This window comes from Xiphias gladius, chromosome 17 (assembly GCF_016859285.1).
Source record: "Xiphias gladius isolate SHS-SW01 ecotype Sanya breed wild chromosome 17, ASM1685928v1, whole genome shotgun sequence".
In the NCBI taxonomy this organism is placed as follows: domain Eukaryota; kingdom Metazoa; phylum Chordata; class Actinopteri; order Istiophoriformes; family Xiphiidae; genus Xiphias; species Xiphias gladius.
The window spans coordinates 17,250,006-17,270,201 of NC_053416.1; the positions used below are offsets into that span (position 1 = coordinate 17,250,006).

The 20,196-nt window shown below is 40.5% G+C and overlaps 1 protein-coding gene across 3 annotated transcripts in view; it reads left to right on the forward strand.

Moving 5' to 3' along the window:
* LOC120802304 (spectrin beta chain, non-erythrocytic 1) overlaps positions 1 to 15,818 on the forward strand; it is a 54,133-nt gene extending 38,315 nt beyond the window's left edge. For all 3 annotated transcript variants that reach the window (XM_040149979.1, XM_040149977.1, XM_040149978.1), the window contains 29 exons: positions 214 to 372; positions 494 to 796; positions 2,301 to 2,454; positions 2,569 to 2,963; positions 3,079 to 3,342; positions 3,421 to 3,632; positions 3,951 to 4,088; positions 4,206 to 4,425; positions 4,598 to 5,134; positions 6,185 to 6,387; positions 6,498 to 6,588; positions 6,800 to 6,946; positions 7,239 to 7,502; positions 7,815 to 8,039; positions 8,162 to 8,251; positions 8,487 to 8,765; positions 8,856 to 8,986; positions 9,085 to 9,289; positions 9,398 to 9,772; positions 9,869 to 10,113; positions 10,204 to 10,342; positions 10,504 to 10,588; positions 11,223 to 11,419; positions 11,623 to 11,750; positions 11,859 to 11,934; positions 14,208 to 14,386; positions 14,613 to 14,786; positions 14,982 to 15,024; positions 15,124 to 15,818. In XM_040149979.1, the coding sequence (XP_040005913.1) occupies positions 214 to 372; positions 494 to 796; positions 2,301 to 2,454; positions 2,569 to 2,963; positions 3,079 to 3,342; positions 3,421 to 3,632; positions 3,951 to 4,088; positions 4,206 to 4,425; positions 4,598 to 5,134; positions 6,185 to 6,387; positions 6,498 to 6,588; positions 6,800 to 6,946; positions 7,239 to 7,502; positions 7,815 to 8,039; positions 8,162 to 8,251; positions 8,487 to 8,765; positions 8,856 to 8,986; positions 9,085 to 9,289; positions 9,398 to 9,772; positions 9,869 to 10,113; positions 10,204 to 10,342; positions 10,504 to 10,588; positions 11,223 to 11,419; positions 11,623 to 11,750; positions 11,859 to 11,934; positions 14,208 to 14,386; positions 14,613 to 14,786; positions 14,982 to 15,024; positions 15,124 to 15,336 (5,871 nt within the window). In that variant the 3' untranslated portion in view covers positions 15,337 to 15,818. The remainder of the gene's footprint in view (positions 1 to 213; positions 373 to 493; positions 797 to 2,300; positions 2,455 to 2,568; positions 2,964 to 3,078; positions 3,343 to 3,420; positions 3,633 to 3,950; positions 4,089 to 4,205; positions 4,426 to 4,597; positions 5,135 to 6,184; positions 6,388 to 6,497; positions 6,589 to 6,799; positions 6,947 to 7,238; positions 7,503 to 7,814; positions 8,040 to 8,161; positions 8,252 to 8,486; positions 8,766 to 8,855; positions 8,987 to 9,084; positions 9,290 to 9,397; positions 9,773 to 9,868; positions 10,114 to 10,203; positions 10,343 to 10,503; positions 10,589 to 11,222; positions 11,420 to 11,622; positions 11,751 to 11,858; positions 11,935 to 14,207; positions 14,387 to 14,612; positions 14,787 to 14,981; positions 15,025 to 15,123) is intronic.
* The last annotated feature ends 4,378 nt before the right edge of the window (positions 15,819 to 20,196 follow it).

The window sequence follows — 20,196 nt, forward strand, 5'->3', positions numbered from 1 at the left end:
TCATACAATAAGTCAATATGTTAATACACAGCTCGTTGCATGCTTTTGAGGAAATTGGTCATGTTCACTTTAGGGCTTTTTTAGACCACAAGAGTATCAGCTATGACTATTTAAGTTAATGTGCTTGGACAAAAATGGCATCATATATGCAATATTAGTATCCTAGTTGCTGGATGTTCCCAACTTCCTGTGGTGTTTTCATTGGTGTGACAGGCATGGGAGCGACTGGAAAAAGCAGAGCATGAACGTGAGCTGGCACTGAGAAACGAGTTGATTCGCCAGGAGAAGCTAGAGATGCTCGCTGCTCGTTTTGACCGCAAAGCTGCTATGCGGGAGACATGGCTGAGTGAAAACCAGAGGCTGGTGTCTCAGGTAGATAGATTAAAATCTGATTTATTCAAAAATGGACAAATGTGTGGCTACAGATGCATTCTTATTTCTTACTCACATACATTGAATAGTTTTACTGTGATACACTGAATTTCTTTCTTAGGACAACTTTGGAACTGACTTGGGAGCAGTGGAAGCTGCTACCCGTAAACACGAAGCCATTGAAACAGACATTGGGGCATACTGGGAACGTGTGGCTGCTGTGGAGGCTGTTGCCAAAGAGCTGGAAGCAGAGGGATACCATGATGTACGGCGTATACTTGCACGAAGGGATAATGTGCTTCGACTCTGGGAATACCTGAAAGAACTTCTGGTTGCACGCAGGGAGCGGCTGAATGCCCATCGTGACCTACAGAGACTGTTTCAGGAGATGCGCTACATCATGGACTGGATGGCAGACATGAAGGTAAAGACCAACTCACCAAAATGAATGCTTATACCATCTTAATAGTCCTCACAATGTTTTAACTTGTGTTGAACTACTGCTTTCATTCCTATATATTGTCGGCTTTGTTTTTAATTAACAAAAAGGAATTTTCTAATCCATTCAATTATGTTAGTTGTTGTTCACATATGTTCACGACAGCTTTAGGATCTGCACTTAAAAGCAGTAATTAGCTTTTTATAGGCCTAGACTGAGCTGTGTTGCTTGTCATCTCTGGCTCTACTGAGGTTGGCTGAGGAGTATGTGCCTCTCTCCTTAAGTGGTTAAATCTGGTGACTCCTTTCCCACATGCTGTGGTATTAATTCACTTGGATTCTGCCAGTCTCATATGCTTATATGCCAAATGCAATTGACTGACCACTGACATTTATACCAACTGACTGGCTCAAATGGTTAAACAAAAGTCTGCAGTATCATTAACTGTACTTAGTTTACATGGTGTTACTCCTAGAAATGATGATGCTAGACATCTATAGAGGTTACCAGTCTATAGGTTTAATTTTCTTTAATGTCATGCCAGGAAATGCACTGTATAGGTGTCCTAAATATTCAGCTTCGATTTTAATTTTGGTGTTAATCATTGTTTAAACTCCTGAACATCTATCAGTTGTGTATCTGTTTAAAAATTACCACATATTCCTCTCGCTGCTGTCTCAGATCAAATATCATTACTGCACAACACTAAGGGCTTGCCTTCATCTGCTACTCATCAGTTTTAAACAAATGAAGCACTATTTACGTTTTTTGAGCTTTGACCTAATCCAAGATTAGCATTTGAAGTTTTCTTTACATTTCCCAATTGAGAAAGGATTTAAGTAGGTGTTCTAATTTAGCTGTGGACAACTGGGGTGGAGATATACTGTATATGTCTGCACTTGTTTGTCTGGAGTGGAGCTGATTAGGACATTAATCCATTTCATCTGTAATTTTCAGAGGTAGCTGGAATCACTCTGTTAATGTCTGGTGATTCAGTACTCTCAGTAACCCATTACCATATAATTAGAATGCTTGTATACAGTTTATTATCTGATTATGGTGTTTTTTTGTTTGTTTTTTTTACTGCATTTGTAGCAAAGTGTCCTGTTGTCATGTAATGGACTACTCTATTAGTTTAGATTAGAGGAATTTTCTCTGCTGTCGTTTGAGTACAATTCTGGCTCCTCTTTTTTTCAGGTTAATGGTCTGCAACTGTAGCTTATTGAAATTCTGTTGTCAAATATTTTTATTGATTTTTGGTCATTTAAAAATTCTCAAAGTGCAGGACATAGGTCATAAAATGGTTATGGCTCAAACTTTATAAATATTTATTCTGTTTAATAGATTCTTCCATGAAAGTTGCCGAGTCTTGACACATTATGTTGGTGGACACAATATCCAACCTAGTTTCCTATCTTGTGGATGCTTCTGCAAGCAGAAGATGAAATAACCAAATATTCTGCTGGACTGTGTCCTCTGCCTCTTTCAGGGTCGTCTACAGTCGCAGGACAGTGGCAAACATTTGCATGATGTGTTAGACCTACTTCAGAAACACACTCTGGTAGAGGCTGACATTTCAGCTCAGGCAGAGAGGATCAAGGCAGTGCAGGGAGCGGCAAAGCGCTTCACTTCCTATGAACAGGGTGAGTTTTCAAACATGCTTTTACCTATTCTTTGTACAGACCATGCAACTTTAGTCTGACCTATTTGTGCACAATATCTAACCACCATGTATTCCTGCCTTTTCTAATTGCCAGCCTACAAACCATGTGAGCCAGGACTAGTTAGTGAGAAGGTTGACTTGCTGGGCCAAGCCTATGAGGAGCTTGGTCAGCTTGCTGGGAAACGCAGAGAGCGCTTAGAGGACTCTCGCCGTTTGTGGCAGTTCCTGTGGGATCTCGGTGAGGAGGCAGCCTGGATCAGAGAGCAGGAGCAGATCCTGGCTAGTGGAGACTGTGGGCGTGACCTGACTTCTGCTCTTCACCTGCTTAGCAAACATGAGGCTTTCAGGGATGAAATGGCAGCCCGCTATGGCCCCCTGAGTAACAGTATCGCTGCTGGGGAAGCTTTGATTAAGGAGGGACACTTTGGAGCCCCAGAGGTCACAGAGAGGATTCAAGACATCCGTGCACAGTGGACACATCTGGAGGAGGTGGGTGGTGATCATGACTATTTGTCTTCGTTAAACTGTTACTCATAGTAAAAAGTTATTTTCTCCAAATATATTTTTCTGTTTCTGTAATTTTCTTGTTCTTCCTGCTCCCCAGACAACTAAACTGAGAGAGCAGAGTCTTAAGGAAGCTGTGGCCCTGCATCAGTTCCAAACAGATGCCAATGACATGGAGGCCTGGATTATGGAGACATTTAGACAGGTGTCAAGTCAGGAGGTGGGCCACGATGAGTTCTCTACCCAAACTTTAGCTCGCAAGCAGAGGGAGATAGAGGAGGAGATCCAGAGCCACCGCCCCCTCATTGACTCCCTGCATGAGCAGGTCCAAGCACTGCCACAGGCTTATATTCAGTTCCCTCAGGTATGTGTGCTTTGTTTTGATACTTTAATGATGACATGCCATTTGTAGTACTACATTATCGTTTAATGCTGACTGTAGGTGGATGGCCGCCTACCTGCTATTGAGCAGCGCTATGAGGAACTGGAGTCTCTATCAGCAGCTCGGCGGCAGGCTCTGGAAGGTGCCCTAGCCCTCTACCGCATGTTCAGTGAAGCTGGTGCCTGCCAGCTCTGGGTGGAAGAAAAGGAGCAGTGGTTACATGGCATGGAGATCCCTACCAAACTGGAGGACTTAGAGGTGGTGCAGCAGAGGTCAGTCTGGGGGGAAGGGAAGGGAAGAATGTTAATAGAGATTTAATTTGGAAGACACATTGTGATGGCTGAATTAATATCACTCAAAAATATCGAAGTTAGAGACATTGAAGCTGACATTTACAGATGTGAAATAATAATTAAGACTCATCAAACATCTGTACATCTTTTTGTAGCTCTAATCTTGTCCTTAAATTATACAAAATGTCACTGATTTCTCTCACAAGTAGTTTAAGTGTCTATAGAAATATCTAATATAAAGTACCTTTTTCTTTTTAGAATGAGCAAATTGATGCTTTTTTAACTTTATGACTGCAGATTTGAGACTCTTGAACCTGAGATGAACAATCTAGGCACTCGTGTCAATGATGTGAACCAGGTGGCAGAGCAGCTGCTGAGCTCTGACAACCGTAGCAAAGACCAAATCCACCACACACGAAACCAACTGAACAACAGGTCAGAGCTAACATATAAGTCAAAGTAAAACCAGTTTTGCAAGAAAATATATTTGTACTCAATGAGCACTGTGGTTAATGGTTTTAAACTAAATATTGCATTTTGTATGGTCCCTAGATGGACAGAGTTTGAACAACTGGCTGGTCAAAAGAAACAAGCCCTAGAGTCTGCCCTTAACATCCAAAACTACCACCTGGAGTGTAATGAGATCCAAACTTGGATGAAGGAAAAGACCAAGGTGATTGAATCTACTCAAAGCCTGGGAAATGACCTGGCTGGAGTGATGGCACTGCAGCGGAAACTCACTGGAATGGAGAGGGACCTGGAGGCCATTCAGGTATGGAAAGGTCAAATGCAGTGACTTACCGGTGAGGGATGGGAGCAGAAAAGACAATAAAAAATGCAATAAATATTCTAAAAGGCAAATTAGTTGTAGGATCATTTTTGGTTTCATACTGAGGAATCTTCTCATCATTTCTGCATTTAAACCAATTTTCATGTCTTTTCAGGGCAAATTGGATGATCTGAGAAATGAGGCAGAAAAGCTGGCCAACGAACATCCAGATCAGGCAGGAGAGATCCAAGGACGCCTGGCAGAGATTCAAGAAGTGTGGGAGGAGTTGAATGCTACTATGAAGCGACGTGAGGAGTCATTGGGTGAAGCCAGCAAGCTTCAGGGTTTCCTTAGGGATCTGGATGACTTCCAGTCCTGGTTGTCCCGCACCCAGACAGCCGTGGCCTCAGAGGACATTCCCACTTCTCTGCCTGAGGCTGAGAGTTTGCTAGCCCAGCATGAGAGTATCAAGAATGAGGTGGATAACTATAAGGAGGACTATGAGAAGATGCGGGCAGTCGGTGAGGAGGTGACCCAAGGTCAGACAGATGCCCAGCACATGTTCTTGGCCCAAAGACTCCAGGCACTGGATACTGGCTGGCACGAGTTGCGTCGCATGTGGGAAAACCGCCACAGTCTTTTGGCCCAAGCCTTTGACTTCCAGACTTTCTTGAGAGACGCAAAGCAGGCAGAAGCTTTCCTAAACAGCCAGGTTAGAGAAAAAGCACCATGGAATTGAAGTCTGCGCCAGTGAGCTGTGGCCTCAATGAAACAAAACACTGTATCAACATACAGCCTTATTGGCTTAGTCTGTAGTCCAGCAGCCAGTGCCAAATTCAAAGCCAAATAACTGTTTGTACCTGAAATATATAAAATACTGCATACTTTAAATGGATGATAATGTGTGGGTTAAAGCATGGGTTAGTAAGTAACTATGTGTTAAATAGAAATGTAAATCTAATTCAGATTTCTCACCAGATTGTGTGCCCTCTTGCCACTCCCGTTGTTCTCTACATGACAAAAACATCCTTGATTACATTGCAAAACTATCATAAAATTATATATTACTTAATCATTATTAAAACTTTTAAGCTGAAATTTGCCTTTGCTAATCTAAAACAACCTGCTCCCACGGTGGTTTTAATGGCACCAAGTATTTTGTTCTGGTAATCAGAAATATTTTTAACCCAATATTTAAACTTAATATTTACCCTATACAAGTTTTTATTATGGTTGGTTGGGTTTTTGTGGGTTTTTTTTTTTTAAAATTGGTGTCTAGTTATATGTATTTACACAGCTAGGTCTCAAATCAGAGCAACTGGGAGGAGAGAAGTAAGCTGCACTGTAAGTAGGCCATAGGCCTAGATCTGTATGGTGTAGACCACTATATTAGGCTTATTTTCCTTTCATAAAAATCAGACAAGTACTATTATAGTTCAAAGTAGCACAAAAATCTAATTAAGAGGAACTTCAAGTTCATATAAAAGTAAGGACCCAAACAACCCAAGAGTAGGGATTCAAAGACACCTGCAGCAAATTATAAATTATTTGAGTAAAAATAGAAATTATTTTTGTAGTTTGTTCTAGTTTGAATTCTTCAGTATATCTCCAAACTTACTCTTGTTTTAAATGCTTTAATTTCAATACATCACTTAAAGTAAACCAACAGGCTGCAAAAAGTCAAGTAAAAATATTGGAATTAGATAATTGCATCTAAGAAATCCTAAAAACAATTCTAACATTCCTTTGCCCTTTGTTGTAGGAGTATGTTCTGTCCCACACAGAGATGCCCACCAGTCTTCAGGGAGCAGAGGAGGCCATTAAGAAGCATGAGGATTTCCTCACCACCACAGAGGCCAGTGAAGAGAAGATAACTGGTGTGGTGGAGGCTGGACGGCGCCTCATTAATGACTCTAATGCAAACTCTGATAAGATCCAGGAAAAAGTTGATTCCATCCAGGAAAGGTTAGAGCACAAGTAAAAGAAGGGAGAAAAAATTCCAATAATGTAAGTTTTCCTTTTTGATTAGATGTTTGAAGAGTGGCTCATTTAACTTTCTACTTAATTTTCTTCAGGCATTTTAAGAATAAGGAGGCTGCAAATGAATTGCTGACAAAGCTAAAGGATAACCGTGAACTTCAGCACTTCCTCCAAGATGGGCAGGAGGTAAAACAATATTTAAAAATTAAATGAAATAATAGAATAATAAATAAATGAATAAAGATGCTTAAATGTGAAAGTTACCTAGTGCTGTGACTAGACATGGCTTTTTTTAACCAAAAGAAACAAGCCATGTAATTTGTGTTTATCACTTGTATTTCTGTATAATAATATTAATAATAATGCTTATTCTGTAATGGTATTCTCTTTTCCATAGCTCACATTATGGATCAATGAGAAGATGCTGACAGCACAGGACATGTCTTATGATGAGGCCAGAAATCTTCACAGCAAGTGGCAGAAGCACCAGGCCTTCATGGCAGAGCTGGCCTCTAACAAAGACTGGCTAGACAAAATTGACAAGGTATGACTATATTTATATAAATATAAAAAAGGGAAAAGGCTAACTTTACAGTCAGTCATGTAGGTGTGATATGGGGACCGTTGTTCTGACAGGTGTGGGGATTGTTATGTAATTGTAATAGTTAATTGATGGGTTAATGGGTAAGCTGATAAATAAGGCTAATCAGTAAGGCTAGATAGCATTTCATTTTTTAATTTTTGTATACAGTGGGGACAGTCTGCCTGTCTTGGTGTTGCCAAAACAGCCATATTAATGTAAATGAAAACTTGTCCTTGTTTCATATCTTTAACAGGAGGGTCAGGCGCTGGTGGCAGAGAAGCCTGAGCTGAAACCTGTTGTCCAGCAGACCCTGGAGGACCTACAGCGTCAGTGGGAGGAGCTGGAGGGCACCACCCGCACTAAGGCCCAGTGTTTGTTCGATGCTAACAGGGCAGAGCTCTTTACACAGAGCTGCTCCGCTCTAGATGTCTGGCTGAAAAACCTTGAGAGTCAGCTGCATAGTGACGACTATGGCAAAGATTTGACCAGTGTCAATATCCTGCTCAAGAAGCACCAGGTAGACTACACTGTGCCAACAAAGCAGATTCATGTCATCTTTGCTGTCAGGAAATACTGCTGTATCATAGAGCTTTAATATCATAAGACACGATACAAAACATATGTCAAGAAGATTAACTCTGTTTTTAAATGTGCTGAAAAAACTATAGTATCTACAGTAATTAAAGAATTTCATCTGTACTTAAAGATATTTTATAAATCCTGAACTTGCTGAGTTGAGTGCATTTGGTGGAACTGGACAAATCTGTTCAGTGGAGACTACCAAATGTCATATCTTCATGTCTTACGTCTTTGTACTGCCCCTGTATAGATGCTGGAGCACCAGATGGAGGTCCGAGAGAAGGAGGTGCAGTCCCTGCAGTCTCAGGCTCTGGCCCTGTCCCAAGAGGATGCTGGACTGGCTGAAGTAGATGGTCAGCAAAGGCGTGTCACTGACAACTTCTCAAACCTTCAGGAGCCTCTCAAACTGAGGAGACAGCGACTACTCGCCTCCAAAGAAGCACATCAGTTCAACAGAGATCTGGAGGATGAAATTGTGAGTCGCGTTACCTTTTTGACTGCTTAAATTATATAAAGAAGTATGGTGTCAGTAAGTTTTTCTATTGTATCCTGCTTTGCATGACGCCTATATTTTTATTCATTCTGTTTTTCTCTCAGCTATGGGTGAAAGAGAGGATGCCCCTGGCGACCTCCACAGACCATGGAAAAGACCTGCCTACCGTTCAGCTGCTAATCAAGAAGAACCAGGTACAGTGATTACAAAAAAATAAATATTCTTTCAATATGCGATGGCATGTTAATACTAGTAATTTCTTTGAAAGTTGTAAATGTAGGGTAGTTTAAAGGAAAATAAAGTTGACTTACAATCATTGTCATCTCATTATTAAATGTCTTAAACTGTGTATAGACACAAGGCAAATGTGAGGGATAGCAATTGTCAACCCACCTGTGTAAATGAACACCCTTCCTGTTTCTAAACCAGACATTGCAGAAGGAGATCCAGGGCCACCAGCCTCGCATTGATGACATCCATAGACGAGGAAAGACTCAGAGCCAGGTAGATGGTGAGAGACAGTCTGTCCTAGAGGAGCGTCTTGTTGAGCTGAGGGACCTTTGGAACCAGCTGATTTCAGAGACAGACAAACGTCGTGCCCGTCTAATAGAGGCCAATCGCGCCCAGCAGTTCTATGCTGATGCAGCAGAGGCAGAGGCCTGGATGGGTGAACAAGAGCTACACATGATGTCCGAAGAAAAAGCCAAGGTAAATCAAGACAAAATAAGACATAGAATTGTCACTGTTTCACAATTGTGTGTTTTGATAAAACTTGATAATTTCCTGTTTTTCTGCCAGGATGAGCAAAGCGCATTAGTGATGGTCAAGAAGCACCAGATCCTGGAACAGGCACTTGAAGACTATGCCCAAACCATTCACCAGCTAGCCAACAGCAGCCGCCTCATGGTCACCAGTGAACACCCAGAGAGGTGAAATAGAATTGACTGTTGACACATGCCTTCTGTATGAGCAAAGTTGTACACTCATAACCACTGATCTGTCTTAATTTAATTTTTTAATTTAAAAGCGAGCGAATCACCTTACGGCAAGCCCAAGTGGACAAGCTGTATGCAGGGTTGAAAGACCTCGCTGAGGAGCGTCGTGGGCGGCTTCATGAGAGACTGCGGCTGACCCAGCTAAAGCGAGAGGTGGATGACCTGGAACAGTGGATTGCTGAGAGGGAGGTGGTTGCTGGCTCCCATGAACTAGGACAGGACTATGAACATGTCACAGTGAGCATTTTTTTTCCCATGTCACATGCTTTGGAGACACTGAGGCTCAGAGAAATTTAGCTGAAATAATTATGTTGCTCACATTTGCCCTAATTTTTCTTTCTACAGATGCTGAGGGACAAGTTCCGGGAGTTTGCCCGTGACACCAGCACCATTGGCCAAGAGCGCGTAGATGGTGTAAATAGGCTTGCAGATGACCTGATTGAGTCGGGTCATCCTGAGAATGCCAGTGTGGCTGAGTGGAAGGACGGGTTAAACGAGGCCTGGGCAGATCTGTTGGAGCTAATTGACACACGCACGCAAATGCTGGCAGCCTCCTATGAGTTGCACCGCTTCCATCAGGATGCCATGGAGGTGCTTGGACGTGTTAAGGAAAAGAGGGAGGCCCTGCCTTCTGACCTGGGCCGTGATCTGAACACTGTCCAACATTTACACAGACAGCACAACACTTTTGAACATGACATCCAGGCCCTCAGTGGACAGGTCAGCTATCTGTTGATAAAGAGATCTCAAGTGAGATTCCAAGAGAGCCATGTGAATAAAATAATGAATGTCCCCTCTTCCTCCTTGACCTCCTAGGTGAACCAGGTGCAAGATGATGCAGCACGGCTGCAGAAGGCTTACGCTGGAGAGAAAGCTGATGACATTCACAGGAGTGAACATGCTGTGACTTCTGCCTGGGAGGGCCTGCTCAAGGCTGGTCAGGCCCGCAGGCTCCTCCTGCTGGACACCGTGGAGAAGTTCCGCTTCTTCAACATGGTGCGAGACCTCATGCTCTGGATGGATGGTGTCAACCTTCAGATTGACGCACATGACAGTCCCAGGTGAATGTCATTTAATGCTTATGAATGCTGTTATAATCAGTGCTATGTGTATATTTAAATTTCACTGCTCTCTTCTTTCTGTTGTCCCAGGGATGTATCTTCTGCAGGGCTGGTCATTGCCAATCATCAGGACATCAAGTCAGAGATTGAGACCAGGGCAGACAGCTTTACTGCCTGTTTTGAGATGGGAAATACCCTCATTAATAATAATCACTATGCATCTGATGAGGTATTATTTGAAGGGTTACTTTCACTGTTATCTGCATTTATATTCATGCATATTTACAAGAAACGGTTTTGAGTAAAAAAGGAAGAGTATGATCATGGGTTATTACTTGATGCTGGTCTTTTCACGTGTCCTCTTCTTCCCGAATGTTCTTTGATTCACAGATCCGGGAGAAACTGGCTCAACTCCAGGAAAAGAGGGACAAGATCAATAAAAAGTGGCAAGACAAGATGGAGCACTTACAAATTGGTATGTATGCTTAACATGTTTTAGAGTGTGTATAAGGGCACATTCAATCTAATAGTGCCATGGCAAAAAAAAAAAATTGCTCGGGATCCGTTAGTGTGGCCATGTTGCTACAGGGTAGAAACAGCAGATAAAATACAAACAGGTATGTCTAGTTTTAAGTCCTGTTAGACACAAAGAGACCACACAGCAGTTTATACTCCATGGAAATAGGGTTGTACAGTACAACTCTATAAAGTTATCATGGCTGCCATACTTTTTCTTCTGTCAAGACTTGCGAGGTAAAGAACACAATGCTTTGAGGTGTATACCATATATATTCTGTATTATACGTACTTGATTGGTATTGATTGTATTATAGCAAAAGTTGTGCCAAAACTAACTTTTTGGTTTGTGTCCAAATTTTTATTTTTTACTTGGGCAACCTTCCCTGCACCAACACTGTGGCCTTACTGAAATCAATGAAACCTTTGTTTTTTGCTATAGAGTTATTGTTGGTCTGTTGGTGTATGAGTTGCTGGATGTACAACTGACTCACTACTAACAGCTGCTGTTGAATTTCTTTATATCTCATTATTTGTTCACTGTCTTTCTCTTTTTGTTTTTCTCTGCCATTCCCCTTCTTTCTGCATCTCAGTGCTGGAGGTCTTGCAGTTTGGACGCGATGCCTATGTGGCAGAGTCTTGGTTGGCAGGGCAAGAACCTCTGGTGCGAGCAGCAGAGCTGGGCTCAAATGTGGATGAGGTAGAGAGCCTAATTAAGCGCCATGAGGCCTTTGAGAAACTTGCTGCAGCCTGGGAAGAGCGCTTTGTCCTACTGGAGAAACTCACTACAGTAAGTACAAAGATATTAAAGAGATACAGAGATATTAAATCACGTCAAAATTTTACATGTACTTGAGAATGGTTTGATTTTTTTCTACGTAGCCTAGATACACAATGTACAGAATGTCTGCCTCTCATTTGTGATGAACCAGGGAAAGCCTCACTCATTAGGTGTTACGTTTAGATAGCACTACTTAGTTCCTGTCTTTTCAGCTCGAAGAGCAGGATATCCAGAGGAGGCGAGAGGAAGAGGAGAGGGCACGACGACCCCCTACACCCCCCCCAGCTGAAGCAGTGGCACAATCTGAGACAGAAAGTCAAGCACACGATTCTGCAGCCAGGTAACCAAAGGGGGGTTATGATAGAGCAGAATGGTGTTGGTGTATATTTTGAACAGACATTGTAATTTTTTTTTTAATTAACACACTTTCCCTCCCTCTCAAACACAGAACCAGTCTGGACCAGACCACACTCAATCAGTCTGTCGCAGTGAATGGAGTACACAGTGACAATGACACATCTCAGGTGAAACATATCTATAAATCCAAATGCTTTGAGTGTTACAGTTTTTACAAGAGTTCCAATGTAATCTAGCATGTAATGTCTTTTCTGTGTTGCCTTTCCTTATCTCCTATATTATGACATGGATTTGTAGAAATTATTTTCACTCTATCGCTTAATCTGAGACAGTTTAACACTCAGAACAGAAAGAAATATCGGTAATGGCATCATTGTTACCTTGAAATGTTCCCTCAATATTATATATTCCATGTTATCAAAACTTTGCAACACATTGTAGCAAATCAGGAATTTCATGAACATAGACCACAAGTTTCCTTTGGGTTACAAAAGAAGTCCAAACCTGTAAGTACGTCACACATATAAAACATAGTTTAACTGTTTGTAAGTGTGTGTCCTTGTCTCTGTCTGTAAAAGTCCAATCAGAAGCATTGTTTCAGTGCATATAATGTCATATAATGAAATTAATTGCTATTATCCAGTTGGAAGAAATATTTAAAATATTATTTTTATGTATTTTTTTAATATTTATTTCTGTGAAATTTTACTTTTCTAGTCAACAATATATATCAGCAATGTTTTATATTAGAGACAAGCAGCAAAGTTTTGCTTAGTTATTGTTGATGGTACATTACAAAGAATTACTTTTTCTGAAAAGAATCAATGCCAGCCAGGGATTGCAGATGAACAAATACTCACCCATCAGCTCGGGGACCCTGATTAAATTTACACAGGTTACCTGTGAGGATGGGGGTTGGGACTGGGCTAGGAAAAAGTAAACTTAAATAAATTCTACATGATCATGGTAAAACACCTCACTGGCAGATGAAAAGAAGCACCTGGTGACTTGCTGTGTTACAGAGGAAGTGATGGCAGTCTACACTGGCTGCTTGTGAAATGTGCAGTAGTAAACCTATATTTAGGTCTCCAGCTGATACTCCAGAGAAGAATCAGTCAAAGAAAGGGAGCCATTTCTGTATGAATTGATCTAAAGCGGTAGAGGTGCACGCCATTCACTAACTTTCAAGTTTCTGCCCCAGACAAAGACTTCTTAACAATTTCTTATTGCGTTTTTACCAGCAGTCTTTATCGGTATCGTTGTCAGTGGGAAAGAAATCAGAGCCTAAACGTGTGTTAAAGCCAAAGCAGCCGGAGCGTGTGAGTACCAAGCCATGGTCAGCTTTGTAGCTTCCCCTCGCCCCCCTCACAGCCTCTGCTCAGCTCCTGGTCAACTTCAGTGCCTCTTTTTTCCTAACAGGAAGCCATTGCTCTCTGTCACAGATGCAATCCATTGCTCCATTTATCCATGCAATACGCAGTTTCATTAATGAGCCCCATTGCTCTTTAAAGGCATGATGCAGATTCATGAACAGAATGTTGTCATGGATCAAATATGCAGTCTGCAGTTGTATATGTGCTCATATTGACCAGGACAGGAGTGGCTGTAAATCTGAAGCCCAGAATTGTAACTGTGGTGATATTTGTAGCTATTCAAAGCTAATTTATATGTAGCCAGTTTTAGTCTTTCCCTTTATGTGTACACTTGCACACACAAACATCTCCTGATAATGCTTTCTCGTCCTGTCACATTAATTACTTTAAAAGGCATCCTGTTGACTGTGGGTTTCGTATGTAAGATTCATATGGTAAACAAAAACTAAAATACTTCATCCAAGAGATTTAAGGCCTTAAATCTCTCTCAAAGGATTTAAGGCCTTAGAGAGTTTAACTGTTATTGAGTATATGTTCATGTATGTTGTTTTCTGTGTTTGTGTGTTACAATGTAGAGTTATCATTTATTCATTTATAGTTGCTCAGTAAATTACTAAGGACAAAGATTATCTTTGGAATAATAATATTAATTTGCAAATGTATATCTTTGTCTACCCCAAACAAATCTGATATCCGATTCCTTTGGTACATTCTGATTATTTTTGTACATTTTTGTATTTTTGTACATATTTTTGACATTTTAACTGTCCATGTTCAGTGTAGCATGCATGTTTCCTAAATGTATGGTTATTTTAACTCTCTCTTATTCATATGAGCGACTGTAATTTTCCTGTTAAATATCAGTCTACTGTGATTGTGATTATGTGGACCTTCTGAACCTGTGCTGTGCTTTTACCTCAGGTAATCATACAGTGTCGTCAAAGCAAACGTCATCATGGCTCCTCATATGTGGCTGTGAATGGCTGCTTTGCTCCTCACTACTTCCACTCAGTCGTGCATTTTTTTTCTACCTCCTCACCACCATTCATGTCTGGTTTGAACCACAGGGCTCTGAGTCAGAATCTGTGAACGGACCAGGTAGGGACAGTGGGCTGGCATCTTCTCGCCTTGAGCCGTCTGCCACGTTACCAAGCAGGGGTGGAGCAGAGTCTGAGCCAGAAACCATGGAGGGGATGCTCTGTCGAAAACAGGAGATGGAGTCCCACAGCAAAAAAGCAGCTAGCAGGTGAGTGTTGTCATGAGGGAGAGTCAGTCAAGTGCATCATAATAGACCTTGGAGGGGCCAGAAACTGAAGACTAAAAACGTATTTCGTATTGAACGTATTTCTGGGGAATTAGTCACAATGGAAGATATAAATAAAGAAAGGTATTATAGATTTAGAAAATATATGTACTTTCTGTTTTAATGTGCAAAACGTGCTATTCCTAATGCCATTTATTTGCTCCCATAGATCCTGGCAGAACGTGTACTGTGTCTTAAGAAAAGGAAGTCTTGGTTTTTATAAAGACGCCAAGAGCGCTAGCAACGGCATTCCATACCATGGAGAGGTACCCATCAGCCTTGGAGAGGCTGTGTGTGAGATAGCACACGACTATAAGAAGAGGAAACATGTATTCAAGCTCAGGTGAGAAGAGAGAGAGAGTCACTAAAAAGCTCAGAACAAGGATTCCTGATACAGTGCAGTGGTCACACTGCTGGATTTTATCAATAAATTGAAAGGCCATGATGAAATACCAAGAAAATGGCAAAATAGTCAGATTTGTTACTTTATAGCTTATCTCTGACTTCAGAGTACACCTGTTCTACTCTTTGTCTGCAGGCTAGGAGATGGAAAAGAGTACCTGTTCCAAGCAAAGGATGAGGTGAGAGCTATATACAAATGGTTTTTGTGTTTAAAAAAAATCTTGTTTGTATGCTGTGACTCTGCCTTAAGTATAATAATTGTTTTTGTCCATCTAAAGGCGGAAATGAGCTCCTGGATCCAGTCCATCCTCAGTTCCATTCCAACAGGATCAGGAGACTCGCCCGGAGGTCCACGGGCCCTCAGCCGTGCCATGACTATGCCTCCCATCTCTCCCAGCTCAGGTGATGCTGGAGGTGTTACCATGCGCAACAAAGAGGGTAAAGAGAAGGACCGTGAGAAGAGGTTCAGCTTCTTTGGCAAGAAGAAATAGAACACTTGTAAAATCATCGATGGAAACTACATTTGTCAAATTTCAACAAAGTGAAGCAGGCAGAAAGGAAAGTACAAACAGGTCACACAAACACACTGCTCTCAGTGTAGGCCCCAAGGAATTTGTCGACTGCTACTGTATGTGTCATACAGAAAACTTTGTTTCTTTTCTTTCTCTCGGATTCTCTCCCTTGCCTGTTTTATGTCATTTACTTTTACGCTCGCCCCATCCATATTTCACATTTAACTGCACCCAACAATGAAAGCCCTCATCCAAAGGCGAGTTCAGCCAACCAGCAGAGCTAATTAGTCTGAGTCAGTAAGAGGTGTGGTTATTAGCAGGGATCCAGGCCCAGCTCAGTTCCAATCCACCAAATCGGCTCTTCTTCGGTATGAATATTTTCTCTTCAGTGAGTCTTGGATAGCAGAGCCGTTTTGATGCTGTGTCACTAATAAAACACTGGATGGTGGCTTTCCACTGTAGTGCACTCTGGTTTTATTTCACTTTCAAGCGCTCACTCTTTTGGAAGGATCACATCAGTCTTTTTTTCTGTTCTTGGTATTGATGTTATTAACCTGACCAATATTCTTCTTCTTCTTCTTATTATTATTATTATTATTATTATTATTATTTATCTTTTGCCATTGCTGGTTTGAGAAAGCAAACTAATTAATTTGACAATAGATAATTTTGATTCATGTTGTGGAGAGAAATAAATTTGGTGAAACTAGTGGAGAATGTTGGGCTTGCCCTTGTATGTATTATTTTGTTTCTTTTTTTTTTTTAGGAATGACAGTTAATAAGGTGTTTTGAGAAAAAAAATAAAGCTCTTTAAATTTTAGCAGGGTGCAGTAAGTGATCAAAAGTTTCATTGGGAAAATTATACATATAAGAAAAAAATAAGTGGTTTTATTTTTTATTTTAACTCTAATTTTGCCTGTATTTGATTATTTCTTTTGAGTGATCTTTTCTGCTTGATTTTCAACTTTATTTTTTTTTTCTGTACAAAGCTGAGAAGATTAGTTTTTTAGTGTGTGTGTGTGTGTGTGTGTGTGTGTGTGTGTGTGTGTGTGTGTTTGTTTGTGTGTGTGTGTGTGTGTGTGTGTGTGCGAGAGAGTGTGTGTGTGTGTGTGTGTGTGTGTGTGTGCGTGCGCATGCGTGCGCGTGTGTGTGAGTTGTGGTGCTGTGGATTTTGCACGTTTATGTGATTCCTAATCAAACGTGGCCAGATGGATGCTGCTTTTCGGTATGCAAATGCAGACGAAAACCAGACACAAACTCAAAATAATATCACCGGAATGATTTCATAAAATAAGCTTTTCCTTGCTTTTGGTTTTTGTTATATGTAAAATGACATTACAAGTGAAGTTCCTCAAGATGGTTTCATTATTTCTGTTTCAGTCTTCTAATAACTATTTCTGTTCTCTCTCCATCTACTGGTGTGAAGGCATGGGGCAGTTTGTAGATAAAAAGCTGAAGCACACGTGAGCAGGACAGATGGACAGCTGGACAGGTCTCATTACACGTGAAGTGAGGGTTGTGGAAGTGAGATTGGATAGGCAGTGAATAATGAGCTTTACGTGCTGCCTGACAGAGAGAGGTGTACTGAGCCTTACTTGAATCCACTACAGATACACTTAACCCTTTTTACAAACCCACCTTCCATTAAAACAGTCGTAAAGGAAGCTTTCTTAGTACAAGGATAAGAATGTTAAAAAATGTGCCCTGTGGCAATGATCTAATGTATGTCAGTGGATTATATATGCAGGTACACTATGATATAACAGAAATCATGGAAAGCTCTGCTCACTAGTGGTGGCAGAGAGAGCAAATCCTAAATTCTCTTAGATGAGCTTTGTGCTCTTGCATATGTGGCATGACTTCACGTAGGTTTATATTTGTATGTGTCTCATCATCTGTTCTCTTCTGTGTTGATGTACTCTGAAAACATGAGATCGCTACATATTCAGGGTTGGAGAGCAACAAATTATATGTAATTGGCATTTACAATAATCTAAAACAAGATAATATTTATAGTTAATATAGCAAATGTAAAAAAAAAAGATAAATGTTTATTAGTTTCCTTAAAATACTGTATATGTTTGAAAGGAAATGGGCATTTACAGTATATTGTGAGACTGCACACAGTAGCGCAATTTTATATAAATATCTTGAGACCATTGGATTGGTTGGTAAATAGTCAGTCACTTAAATCCAAGGGTTGATTTGCCTTTTGTAATTGCCCAAATGCAACAGGAAGTTACTGGACAAGAAATCTGGATTTAAAAGTTTTATGGGTTATCTCATAAGTAGATTGCAGGTAATCAATTATTTTTAAATCGTTACATCTTGCAAAAAAAAAATTAAAGCTGATACTTGCCTGGATGTGTGTACCATGCCTTGGAGGGCTGATTAGTTGACAGGAATGTCACACCAAACTGTTGTGATAACACAAACAGCTGGAGGTAAACTTGCATTTGGTTGAAGTTTAAACAGGTTGGCCTTATTTTCTGGTCCCAAATGAATGTGGAACCTTTGCTCAAATCAGACTCCCTTCAAATCAGAGAAGACGAGCATCTGATCCATTTTGAGACTATTGAACCGGGTTCAGTAACAGCACCTGGTCCAACCTTTGTCAACCTTGCCTTGTTTCTGTCAGTGGGACATTGTATCCCAGGTATGTGACAGAGCTCCTAGTTTGAGTCTAGTTTCAGTAGCCTTAAACTAAAGGCTAACCAGGTTAATGAGGTTATTGCATACATAAGTGAGCCAACGCTGTTAGCGTACATTGTGCACAATTTCGAATGGAGGCGTCATTCTTCCCCAGTGGATGAGCTGTTTTAGCGACTATTGCTACCTTCTCTCTGCTCTGGACATCAGGCACAGCATCCAGTTGATGTTAGGGAGCTCAAGTTTAAAAGGTCACACAGTGTATTTTCTTATCAGCCCATTTGAATGTGTGATGAATCAAATTAGTTTGGCCAAATTGGTCATGTGAAGCAAAAATATTTCTCATACTTGACATACATGAGCTCTCTCTCTTTCACACACACACTCACACATTAATACTGTACTGTATAGTTAATGCAGAATGACCCTGGCAATCCAGTCTTGTGGAAATGCCCTCAGCTGGCTGTGATTTGATGTTGCATATGGCATCCTTTTAAAATAACATTGTGCTACTGGTGAGCTTTGACCAGAACATGGAAAGTATGTATTATTGATGTCAAAGAGATGAGTTTTTGATTATGAGAGTACTTGTAACAAGGGAGTACTTAATGAAGAAAAAAACAACTTTTACTTGTTGAGTATTAGATATGAGTGAAAACAGACTGGTGATAATTTGAGCTTCCTTTTTTTAGAAGAAGGCAGGATATTTGCTGTCTAGTGGGAGCTTGTATTTTTTCATCCAGTGGTCTGTCTTGCAGCATTTGATAAGCCTGTCCAACTACCTTCATTTCTCATTACTTTTGACGAATGTCTGTTCCTTCCTCTGTAATTCAGAGTTGTTAATACCACTACTATTATTAATTGCTATTATTATCATTATTGCTACTGTTGTTACTATTACTACTACTGTTACTAATGCAACTTATTGCAAAAATTATAACTGCTGTCCATTTTCAGGTACGTGTCTGTAATACCAGACCCTTCCACACGATGTCAGTGTGCTGTGGAGCATTTTCATTACAAATCGAAGATAATGTTTGTTGACTTGTGTATCTACATCTAATATTAGGAATAATAAAACATGATTTAATCAAAAAAATGATGATGTTGGGGGTGTTTATGTCGAAAAAGTTTAGCCATCACTCTAATGCTTTTACTCTATTAGGTACTCGAGAGAAAGAGCAAGTTGGATATTTGAAATACGGTCAGTTGACAAACCTGCAAAAAGCAAACTTTTCATCCATAACTCAAACTGTTTAATTATATATCTCAATATACCTCAACTATATATGGTCAAAAACGTTTTATTTTACAGCAAATTCTCTTATCTGTAATATTTTTCACAAAAATGCTATGCTAAGGCTCATTCTGATTCCATACTGAAATCATGACTGGTTAAAGGGGTACTCCAATAATGTAGTATTGTGCTTTCATAAAGTTGAGGGACTCACAATCGTCAGATTCTGATTTTTAGATGTTAGTGTGAGTCGAAATCCAAAAATGTTGCATCACACATTTCCCATACAGCAACTCAGTAGAAGTTTTCATTAGACCCTCGCCTCTTAAATGGTCACTTTTTTCAAACCCCACATCCACAGTTTATTACGCAGGCTTTCTCTTAAAAATTTTAAGCCTTGAGACCCAGATAACCGTGATGACACCAACAGGGTCAAATAGCCCATATGATGTCATTGGGGTTATTTTTTTTCATACTTTGGAAAGCTTGTTCCAGAACCACAGAAGACCTTATGCAACAGTTTTCACAGGCTAAGAAGTACTCCCTATGACGAGTAAACTGAACTTCATGTAAAAGCAGTGGAGATCCCCTTTAAAAATGCAAGCAAAATGCAATCTAGCTCTGTTACAGGCTAAGGGATCTGTCATTTAAAAATAAAAAAACTAAAATATTCTTAATAGGAGCTAAATGACTGTGTTCACATATTATTACAGACGCCTAAGTAGAAATATAGTTTTTGCAGTATGACTCTAGAGAATGTGGGAAAGACAGCTGCTGCAGGGCTGCCATTAAGAATGAATTAATGATGTAACCGCAGCATATGAGGTCAAGGATGATTGAACACTGACTAACATACAGCAGGTTTAGGGTGCATCAGTGGATGCTGGGAAGGATGTCATCATCTGAAGAGCAGAGCAAACTTTCAGTGAGTGTTGTTTAGAGTAACAGTGGTT